Raw genomic sequence first — 12,396 nt, 5'->3', positions numbered from 1 at the left:
CTCCATTCCACAGAATTTAAATGTACACAGTATCACACGAATAGGGTCACATGTCAAAGGAAAAGCATCCCATTTTTCATAAGTAACTAATGAATTGATATACAATGTTATGAAATGGAGTAAATAACTTATCTTTAAGTATTTCAAATAAAAACAAATGAAACAGCCCTATAAACTAACTTGCTTTTCTTTAATAAGCAAGTACAAGACTACAATCCAACTAGGATATATAACCTAATGCCCCAAGCTGTAGCAATAATTTCACACAAAACCTACTGACCTATCAAAAGTCACTATCTGTGTTTGCCAATTCTCTCTATAGGACAGATGGAGAACATAAAATGGCTTGCACTTCATTTCAAAATTACCATAATTTTCCTAATGCAAAGGTTATACTTTATTTTATAGTTAGCCAGATATGCTGTTTCTAAGCATACAACCAAATAAAATTTTACTGATGCTCAGCAGTGTCTTTCTTTTTCCTGATGCACCTTCAAAGCACAAAATATTAGGGCAATAAAATCATGCCTAGAGAAGTCAACTGTGAAGAACAGGGAAAGAGAAAAGAAGAGAAAAAGAAGAGAAAGGAAGAAAGAAGAAAGAAAATAAGAAAGAAAAAGGCACACCTCTTGAGCACACCATCCACATTCCGGACCCAGAGCAAGGCACTTGGTGCAGGAAGCTGCATTCGAGGATGTACATCTATTGTCTTCTGTAATGGAGGATAAAATGAGGTGTTACTCTCATATTGAGAAGTATATACAATTCTAAACCAAAATGTATTTTGAAAACCGAAATAAGCTGACCAATAGTTTTAAGTACATGACACTAAAAAATACATAATTTCTTTGGGAAGGGGTAAGGTTAACTACATAACAATTAACAGATACATTTCCTGGATAGTTATTATTTGGTTTTATAAGGTTGGAAAAAAGTAGGGTGATTAAAATGTAATTTAGGTAGGTTTGGGGTTTCGCTTGAATTCTACTACAATAGTAAAAGATGATCCACATTTTTTTAGTGTGCTAAAGTTTCACTATATTTCATATTATCTGAACTAATGAGGCATTTTTGGATCTAGAATTTTTCCCTGTAAAAATAGTCATACACTGACCCCAATCTGAACATGTCAATCCATGTTGGGTTATAGTGAATTAACTTTCTGAAAAATGATCTTGATTTCTTGAGAAATGATGACATATAGAATAAATGGGGATTCTGATTGTGTTAATATTGATTATTTTGGCTTGATGGATATCAGAACCAAATGTAGCAGCATGATTCAGCATTTTAGATACAAAGTAACTGAATGAGTTTAGTTTACCCAATGTAATTTTTCTTACTAGATCAATTCCAGATTGTGACCAATTCACTTGTCCATAGATTCCCACTTGGCTGTGACATTTTAGTAACGTGGCTGTGCCTGGAAACTATTACCTTTATCCCTAGTCACTAACTACTTGTATCATTATAAGGAGGCTCATCATTATGAGCTTAAACACATAAAATATAAAGCATGAGTCATAAATTATTTTACCATGAGTTTTTAGTGGAATAATCACATACTTCCTACAGTCCATCCTTTACTATGAAATCACTGGACACTGGAAATCACAGCATTTTATTCATCTCACCCACAACCATACAGTAAATAACACAGACATTCTAGCTGTAAGTAGTTCACAGTCTGGGTGAGGAGATAACTATATAGGCAAACAATAAAATACAATGTGATAAGCACAACGAGAGATATCACCAAGGCACTATGGGCACACAGTTAGGGGCTTCTCTGCTCTGGAGAGAAGGATAGGGGTTGGGGGAGAGGGTATGTTTAAGGATGACTCCATAAAGGCAGTGATATCTAGTATGTCTCTTTGACATTTCACTTTTTTTCTTCTAATCTGTTTATCTTTTTAAAAAATGTAATGAAGAGGGCATGTGTGTTTGTGTGTGTATATACAATCACACAGGGATGTGGTAGTTTGAAAAGGGATGGAATCCACAAAATTTCTGGTTGTCCCCATCCAATCAGTTTTTCTTTTTCTTCTCTCTCAACTTGCCCCAACATTCTACAATACAGGATTAAAGCTGCTGTGACCTAGAGGTGGCATGTGGTGGGCTTTGGCAGTGGGAAGATAAAAAGAGAAACTCTAAGAGAGTAAATATAGCAGAGAGGTAATAAGTGGGGTAATAGTGAGCACCCTTCCTCTGTGTTTCCCCAGACAACCAACAGGTTAAGCCAAAACTATCCTTCCTAAACACTTAACAGCAGTTCCATCATCTCCTCTCTGTGTCCCCTTGCAGCCTTTGTCCTTGGCTTTATACCAGCTTTTGATAAACATTATCTAGAACTTCTTTACTGATCTGTCCCAACCTGGCCTAGCTAAAATAACTGATGTTTGGGCTGCCTTTACTACTAGGGTGGCCACCTAACTATGAAAACTCCACAGCCTAAAATCCTTCCATCTGGCTTAGCCTGCCAACCTATAAAAGGTGCTTATTTCTGAAGTATTCAGAGGAGAGAGTAACCTTCTTAGTTTTGTTCTCAGAAAGAAATCAAGCACATTTGCAGACCTAACTTAGCCTTCACTAACTCTTAAACTTGACCTGACTGGAATGTGGAATTAAGTCTATTTCAGTTCAGACTTGACTAGCTCTTTCACTCAATAGGTAGGACTTTGGCAGTTAAGATTGCACTCTGTTGGAAGGGAAGCTGAAGCTTCTATGACTATAGTCTTTGTTTCTAATAGTTATTAGACTGTGTCCTAAGTTAACCCAGATTCAAGGTCAGGTCAGTCTCCTACTTCCAAGACACAAGTTGTAAATAACGAGTTTACAAGCAAAAATTTGTTTTCTTTACAGTCTGCCTTCTGACCATTTGTTTAAAAAAGTTCTAGTGCCAACTTCTGTTCTCAAACTTCAGATACCTAAGAATGATGACCAACAGGGCTACAAACTTTGGTCCTGTCAATACTTCTCAGGTTCCAGGGTTGACATTTCTCAGTCTACATAATTATAGGTAAAATGATCCCATAAATGGATATGGATGGCATAGGCCTTATGATTCTGCAGAACTGGAGGAGGGCCATAAATTGAACTCCATGGGAATAATGTCAAATGTTAACTGCCGGAAAGTGTCATGGTGGGACTTTAGAGAAGACAAACCAGACATATTCTGCTAAGCAGAATCTTAAGGATTTTTCTTTTAATTTTAAATACACATTAAGGGAATACCTAACATGCAAATATCACACCAATTAAAGCAGTTCTTTACACTGAATGGACATGCTACTAGGGAGGCAGTTAGTCAATGTGTGCTAAAGGGGTGTGTGTGTGTGTGTGTGTGTGTGTGTGTGTGTCTGCCAGGCACTTTCATGTAAGTAGAAATATTACACTGAACACACATCAATGCATGAGTGCTGTTTACAGACACAAGCAGTTTGTCATCAGCCTCTAGGTCTACTCAGTCCATTCGCTGCCCCATTACGGATGCAACATCACAGGAGGCTGCTTTCCAGTGGAGGTTTCCTAGCAGTCCTCAGCACTGACACCTTATTAGAGGGTGTGCTTGAGTGGTTCTTCTTCCCACTCTATGAGAGTGGTAGCTGCCCATCCAGTGATGTGGCATAGCACTGTATTCTTTAGCATTGTGTTTTTATTAAAGACACTTTTTTTTGTGGATCCTAATGGAAATTAGGAAAGACAATAGAAGCAGAATCATATTTTATACTATGTATCTTCAGAACCCTCTTTTGTGCTCATTTGCCTTATTCCTAACTGCCTCACAAACCCCATGTAATTAAAAAGTGTGCTACCAAAACAGAAATTAGTAAAGAATTTAATGTCATGTAAGTGTGTACATTCTGAAAATTTCTATTCCTTGATCTCTGAGCATAGGCTGAGAGTCTTACTTTTACTCATGTTACAACTAGAGGTAACAGATGTGATGAGGTACCATTGCTAAATAGTCACTAGAAATAAAGTTCCCAATTTCCATAGCACTGTGACTCAACAGCGATGTGTTCTTAGGCTAGTTACCTAAATTCTGAGGCTTCATTTCCTCCACTGTAATGTAGAACTAATTATACCTATATCAAAATACTGATATGAGATGAAATGAGCAAGCATAAGCATGCCACGCATAGTGTGTAGGATATAATAGACACTCAGCAAAGGGATTGCAATGTTATTATAATTAGTGTTATAATAACTTACATGTGTGAGTTATTATATGTGTATACATATATTGTATGCATATTTAGATCCAGCTTCAAAGAAAAGGGAGGTGTTATATGTCTTTAAATTTGTCATAAATGTAATTAATCATCTTTCAAATGAAAGTCCTTTGGGTCATGAACACATTTTTATTTACTTATTTTTAAATTTTTCTTAGTGTTTATTTTCGAGAGAGAGAGCGAGAGAGAGACAGAGCATGAGCAGGGGAGGGGCAGAGAGAGAGAGTGAAACACAGAATCTGAAGCAGGCTCCAGACTCTGAGCTGTCAGCACAGAACCCAATGTGGGGCTCAAACCCACAAACCATGAGATCATGACCTGAGCCGAAGGCAGATGCTTATCTGACTGAGTCACCCAGGTGCCCCTTTAACAGTTTTAAAAATATAGCTAATATATAAAAATAAAAAGCTACTGCTTTTATTTTAGTTATTTAAGATGATTCTTAAAAGCCAATTTAGTCAAATATACACACATCAATCCAATCTGTTACAAATACAATTTTGGCATAACTATACTGGGTTACTGAAAATCTCTTACAACACCTTCATTTTGTTCACATTCTTCAAAGGGTACCTTGACTTAATCTGAATATTTTTCTAATTATTTCCCAGAATTAAATGTTTCTGACGCATGTGAAATGACCTTTATAACAGTCTGTCATAAAGTGTAATAAATATCCATCAACAACAGGATAAAGTACACAAAAATCAGGAAACTACATATTTGTGACTGTCACTTAAGTATTCTTTGTTTTGGATGATACGTTTATTCATATTATTTTGAGAATGTTTAATCTATAGAAGTAAGAAGAGAAGGGAAATGGACCAAAAAAGTAACTAAAAAAGAACATAGGGTTCAATGTTTACATTGGGATCTTTCCGTAAGTCAAGTGATCAGAGAAAGTGAAAGTTTTAGGAAACATTTCTAATGTTTTTCTGCTCTACAGTCTACACCACAAAATTTCAACAAAATTTAAATGCCCAAAGTTATCTGGAAGAACCAACAATTAAAACTGATACAGATTTTAGTATTTTAAATTCAGAATCAATTATTCTAGATTCTCCTATTAGGAATAGACAGAATGATTTGTGAAGAATGTAGAAATGCATTTTTTTCCAGGCAGTATCCTTTTCTTAATTGCATTTACTATACAAATTAAATTAAACTTGGACAATTATTTAAAGCTACTTCCTTAAAAAAATAAACACTGTTACAATGAATACACACTCTACTTTGATAGCAGTCAAAACCAGACAAATTGAGCACACTTAGAATAAAGTTTTGCTTTATTTTGGAGTTTGCTTATTCTAGATGTATATCATGGCCATGTAATTGTCACAGATGTCTTCAAAATATATTACCTGATTATTGAAAGTTCTCTTTTGCACAGAAATTTAGCACGCTATCATTTGATGTAAAAATAAAAATGAAGCAATAGATTAGTGTTTGAATCACTTGCTGTTACCTAGTTATTCCAAGTTTTGACTGAGGTGCTGTTTCTTAAATGACCCTACAAAAATATAGGGAGGGAAGAGGTGGTTAAGACTACTTCTTTGAAAATCAGGCACAGGAAACAAAACCAAAGTCAGTTTAATTTTAAGAGAGATTAGGTAAAGGGGCATGGAAGAAAAGGCAGAAGCATGGGAAGCTCTTGGTAGATCTGAGTAAGGAAGCTCTGAAGAGCTAGAGATGTATCATGAGGAAGCTAGTGACTAAGGGAGTATTGCAAAACAGAGGGAGCAAGGAAATAGTACAAGTACTTGTATTTTTCTTTTTGTTTTTTTTCCCTTGGATTTCATATAAACATAATACAAAACCACATTATTTATTAACATTTTACATTTGTTCTTTAACTTAGCATTTAGACTATATGAAACATAACTTTACTGTTGAATAGACAAAGAACAAGATATAATTAAAATTAAAATAATGCATCTGTGCCAGAACTTCAGCTTACTACAATAATTTTTATGCAACAAATGCATAGTTCATAGTTCTGTACTCATATAGAATTGGTAGAAAAATTCACTTTAATCTTTGTAATTTGGTACTAAATTATATATTCAGAAAATACTATTGTCTAGCAGCAATAATACCCAACCTAGAGCATTTTTCTCTCCCCTTTGCCTTTACCATATTGTTTGTTTCAAACTTGTAGCAAACAAGCATTCAGGCCATGGAAATGAAAATGAGTATCTTTATGGGAAAAACCATTTTGTCTAAATAATTTTGCTTCTACTTGCAATTAAAAAATATACCCATATTTTTGTTTGGTGAAAATCAGCTTGGATTCCTTTCTTTCTTGACTTCACTGTTAGCCGTTCCAGTGATTAGGTTTGATAGTCTCAAAATATATTTGGAGGAAAAGGTCGTGGTATGTTCAATATGTTCAATAATGTTCAATATGTATGTTGTGGCTCAAGAGAAAAGGTGAGGAAATGAGGACACTTAAGAGAAAAATAATTGTCTTAGCTCCCCAAAGAAAGAACCTGAGCTAGAGATTCTTGGAAAGTGATTTATTGAGAAGGGAAGTAAGGTAAGGTCAGGAAGGCCAGCCACAAAGATATTGCTGCAGTCAAATTCTGGTCTTAGCCTGATTCCACCCAGAACTTGGAGCACAAATGATACCCCAAAGTTGTCCCACTTTGAGGTAAGGAGTGGGTCTGGCTTTTATACCCTCCCATAAGTCAGTCATTGACTGATGTCAGTCCAGAGAGGGCTGAGACTTGGGGTGGCTTAACCTTTACACATTGCTGGGATGTGGCTCTCTTTGATGGAGGGAAGCCAATTTTCCACCAACGTGGCAACTGTGAACTGTTAACAGGCCAGAACTCAGAGAAGCTGGGCATGGTGCCCCAGTCTTATAAAAGGATGTCTAGACTAGCAGCAGCCATCTTGAGCCCTGAGGGAACCCTCCTACTGGAAGCCAAGGGTAAGAAAGGCAAAGGTAGGGCGTCTGGGTGGCTCAGCCACTTAAGTGTCTGACTTTGGCTCAGGTAGTGATCTCATGATTCAGGAGTTTGAGCCCTGTGTCAGGCTCTGTGCTGGCAGCTCGAAACCTGGAGCCTGCTTCAGATTCTGTCTCTCTCTCTTTCTCTGCCCCTCCCCGACTCGTGCTCTGTCTCTCTCAAAAATAAATTTAAAAAAACATTAAAATAATTAAAAAAAATTTTAAATGGCAAAGGTAAAGAGGGCCCAGCCCCTCACAGCACCATGGAGTTGCTGCCCCCATTCTGGGTTGTCTCTCAGAGCTGTTTCTGAAGTAAGAGGAAAATTCACCTGGGTTTGAAAGATAATAGAAGAAAGGCTTGAGCAGGATTAATGTAAATGCTTTTTTAGAAATGTTAGGCATAACATTACTTTACATGACATAGACCATCCACTCTGAAGAGATACATTTTGTTTTCCCTTGGAAAAGTAAGACTACTAGACTGTAGAGGGAAGGTGCTTACATATATTTTCTTTCTATCCCCAAAATCCAAGTATAGCATCTGATACACACTCAGTAAATGTGTGATGAATAAATGTAGTCTAAGTGGAGGTTGATCTGGTAGTTTAATTTCTGAGGCTTTTATAGCTCTTGATTATTTACATTAAAGAAATCTTCATTTCTAAAACCTATTTATTATAAACAATATAATTATATTTACTTAATGATACATATCTGGATGAACTCATCTTGATGTTTTCAAATGTGAAAAAAAAGAACCTACATATAGGGGCAAATTTTTTACATCTAATTTTCTGATAATGTACAGTTCTACTAATTTATGTTAAAGCAAGGGTAGTTTCTAAAAGAATTCTGAATATGTCAAGGGAATGATACTGAATTGAAGTCACATTTTTATTGCTACCATTATCAGATGCAAAACCACCAGATTCGCTTGATGTTTCATTATGGCTCAGATCTACATCAAGTTTCAATTAGGCAAATGTTCTTTGCCCCTGTAAAGTTGAGTATTTTTTTACTGAGCAGAATTTCCTTGTAATGCCATTGTTATGAAATAGCACTAATCTTTTCTTCTTGTTAACCAGGTTTATTAGGTTTTTATTGTAATCTTTATGTTTCAAGGACAAGTTTCAACCTCCCTCATTACACAGAAAAAAATTCATGTGACCTCAATAGGGTTTTATGCTAGCATAAAGACTTTCGGAGAACAAAAGTGGGGAGAAGCCATGTTCAATGCCAGGCAGGTTAAGAAATGTTAGGGCAATACTACACATTCCATTTGTCTGCCCTGCCCTGTTTGGGGCAATCCCAACGTGAGTCAGAATTTAAAGTGGGCTGGGATGGCATAAATCAAAATGCTAGTTCATGATGGAATTTACAAGAAGAACCATCATGAAGCCACTGATGACACTCATTTGTGTTGAAATGGGCCATCACAAGAAGGGTGGTCTGGTGAGGTCATATCACCGATGTTTCATTGTGATTCATATACACACACTTCAGTCAACTTAGCTTTGAAAAAATTATTGCAGCTTACAGTGGGTGATCGTATAAATTATGCTCTACATCAGAACACTTTTTAACACAAAAGAGGCCACTATTAAGTACACTGGTGCAACGGGTATAAATTGGAACTTCTCAGGTAAGCTGAAGTCTAAGGTCATCCTAAATGTACTTGAGTTTGGTGGTGCAGAACAAGAAATAAAACAATATACAAGGAAATCCATGCTAAGGTGACAGAAAATGTCAGGAGAAAGAGAATGCCATGAGTTAGTGATGAAGTAATCTCTTGACATTAAGGAGGACCAGACAGGTGCAATGCAGCAATCTTGTTGAAATTTGTGATTGTTTTTAGATTGTGTGTACACACACACACACACACATGTTTATATGCTTATGTGTATATAAACATATATGTTTATATTTTATATTTCATGTATTTTGACATACTCTTAGATGTGGGAAAGAGATGAAAGAATATGAAGAATACTTGTTTGCACTTGAAAATGACTTTGTAGTTTATATTATTTTCTTGACAGGAAGTTTCTCTTGGTGGTCCAAGCAGGTTTTCAATGTGTAACAAGAATTTTTCCTGAAGAGGATCAAATTCACTTTTGCAATTGCTCTCTTACCTGAGCACATCAGTTTGTCTTCTGACACTTATTCATCTGGGAGAAATTTGCAAGGAAGTAAGAGACACTCAGTCAAGAAGAAATAGTGGTCAGGGCACAGCATCTCTCAGTATAGTTTTCCTTCTTCAGACTTGGAACTTGAGCAAGGATCAAAAATCTCAAGATTCAGGGAGGGCTCCAGAGGCCCCTCTGAGGCATATTCTGGTTAAAGCTGCATTTGTCTAACTTGGAAAAGCAATATTAGTCATGTGCTTTGTGCCTTGTTTTAACTGGAACTTTTCCATACATTCCAACTGTCCTGTTTATGAGGCACACTCCCTTTTTATAAAAGCCAAAATATCACCGGTTTCCCACTCTGTTCCTCTAAATAATGTTTTTAATCTAACACACTAGAGTTCCAGGGGCTCTTCCTATTTTCCTCTCCAAGGTATGAATTTCCTTTCTCCCACTTAAAAAAAAATCACACTGCTATTCACATCAAAACCTCAAATGCCATACTTAAGTGTGTAAAAGAAATGCCCCAGGATAGTAGGAATGCATTTTATACCTTATTTTTTTTAACCTGAAGTCACATTGCAGGTATGCACTTGATTAGAACAGCAAAGAAACACTTTATATCATGAACAGTTTTGTTCTAAATAAAAAAAAATAAAGCCCAAAGTGAAATTTAGTTCATTTAGCATTTGATTTTCCTGCAATTACATTTCAAAGACCAAAAAGGTATTTATATTTTACTCTGTCACTTAAAAAAGCAAACCTATATAGCAACTGTATAAATTAGGGAAAATAAAAAAAGAATAAATATTTATTAAGTGATTACTGTTTTAGGTCCTCTACCAGTTGGTGTTCTTCTATGTAACAATACCAAAAATAGGTGTATGATTTCATTGAAACTTTAGAAAAATCCTATGAGGAAATCATTAATATGCCTATTTTACAGATGGGGAACTATAACTTAGGGAAAAATCTCATCCTAAAGTCACACAGCTAGTGAGTACACAGACCAAGTTTGAACCCTGTTCTGATTATAGAGGCTTTTCTCTTAAATAATGTCCTATATGGAACAGAGAATAACATAAAGACAGTTATACCAAGGTATGACTTAAAACTCTCACTAATTGAACTATTATTAGTCCTTCAGTGATGACTCAGTAATAATTCCTATGTACCTCAAGATGGTTCTTTCATAGAAGTAGTATGTCATTATTTTTCCTATTATTATTCCCACTCTCGGGATGAGGATGTTAGATTCCCCCAGCAGGATTATTTTCTGTCCTCAGTACCAAAGACCTCCCTAAATACTACAGTGCTCTTTTCAAAGTTCATTTCATTTCCACGCACAAGGAGACTTTGAGTTTTAATACCAAAGCTCCAGCCTGAACATCTCACTGAGTGCTGAGTGCCTAAATTAGATTGGTTGGCACTTTTTCAGCACAAGGGAGAACTTCTTTTACAACCGTGTTTCCCCAACCTCTTGCCAGGGGACAGCTCTGGGCTGCATGCTAATTAGGCAGAAGCACTTGAGATGGTGTTTGCAGTTGCTATTTCCATTTGTGAATTTCCAGTTCTGCCCTGGAAGCCAAATCTGGAACAGGGAAGCCGGCAACTTGTTCTTGTCCTAACTGCCTATTCTCTGACCTTGGCTTGATAATTTAACTTTGCTGGGGTTTTGCTTCCTTGCTGATGAAGTAGAAAAAATCCTCCTCCTTTTTATGTGCTCTAAAAACACTTCAAAATGCAGAGTCTGGGTTAAAATGACATGATTGGATAGAGGACATTTGCTTTATAACATGCACAGTCCTGTTAACTTATGGGAATATTTTAAGATACAATTTATAATACGGGAAGACTTATTTAAAAATTTTTTACCATTTACTCATTTTTGAGAGACATAGTGTGAGTGGGGGAGGGGCAGAGAGAGAGGGAGACACAGAATGTGAAGCAGGCTCCAGGCTCTGAGCTGTCAGCACAGAGCCTGACGCAGGGCTCGAACTCATGGACCACGAGATTATGACCTGAGCTGAAGTCAGATGCTCAACCACCTGAGCCACCCAGATACTCCTGGAAGATTTATTTTAAAAAAGCCACCCAAACCCTGTATGTTAGGTATATCCAGTTGCCCATCAGTAATCTGGTAATAGAGAATCATTCACCATTTTGAACCACAGGCACATGCAAACTTCTTGAAGGATAGAAATGTTCCTTATGCAGATTGTAGCAGTAGTTCCACAGGCCTATACATCTGTCAAAACTCACTGACACTTTAAAGAAATGCAGCTTATTGATGTAAATTATGCCAATACATCGTATCTAAAATTAGCATTGTAAATTAACTTTGACAGAGTATTTTTTTGTTAGCTAAAGGACAGTCAGTGCACAGTGAGGAAATATATTCCTTTCCTGATAGTATATACAAAAATAGTAAATTATGTGGTTTTTAAAAAGTAAGCCAATGACATATTACATAAATCCTTTGACTTACAGATACTTAACAGGTCCATTAGTGGGTAACTAAAGTCATTTATCCCTACTGTACTTATCTGATTTGCATGATTTTTTCAGATCAAGGGGTATATTATTTTAATATTCTTTCAAATGGACTGATCCCAGTTGTCGGATGATAAAATTATTTTTCCAATTCAAAAATGAGTCTTTATATTCTACTGGGAACTTCTTGTAAGTCCTCATCAGTATGAAAAATTGAAAGGAGTACATATTAATACCAAATGTAAAATTAAGTATCTTAGTAATTCATACTATTATTGCTAATAATACTAATACAGCATGAAGTACACATTAATATATTTTATTTTTTTAAATTTATTTATTTATTTTGATAGAGCAGAGGAGGGGCAGAGAGAGAGGGAGAGAGACAGGATCCCAAGCAGGCTCCACACTGTCAGCACAGCGCCCACTGTGGGGCTCGAACTCACAAACCTTGAGATCATGACCTGAACTGAAATCAAGAGTTAATTTCACCCAGGGCCACCCAGACACCCCTAATAATATATTTTATATTCTATTCTCTACAGTAAAGTTTCTTCTGTGCTCAGTGCCAAAGATGATCCTCAATACTTGA

General features: G+C 36.3%; 1 protein-coding gene across 1 annotated transcript in view; it reads right to left on the bottom strand.

Moving 5' to 3' along the window:
* Positions 1-12,396, bottom strand: part of ITGB8 (integrin subunit beta 8) — an 83,328-nt gene that overhangs the window by 56,188 nt on the left and 14,744 nt on the right. Inside the window, exon 2 of the mRNA XM_030308069.1 lies at positions 627-712. Coding sequence (XP_030163929.1) covers positions 627-712 — 86 coding nt within the window. The remainder of the gene's footprint in view (positions 1-626; positions 713-12,396) is intronic.

This window comes from Lynx canadensis, chromosome A2 (genome assembly GCF_007474595.2).
Source record: "Lynx canadensis isolate LIC74 chromosome A2, mLynCan4.pri.v2, whole genome shotgun sequence".
Taxonomy (NCBI): Eukaryota; Metazoa; Chordata; class Mammalia; order Carnivora; family Felidae; genus Lynx; species Lynx canadensis.
This window is presented reverse-complemented; position numbering and strand designations above follow the sequence as displayed.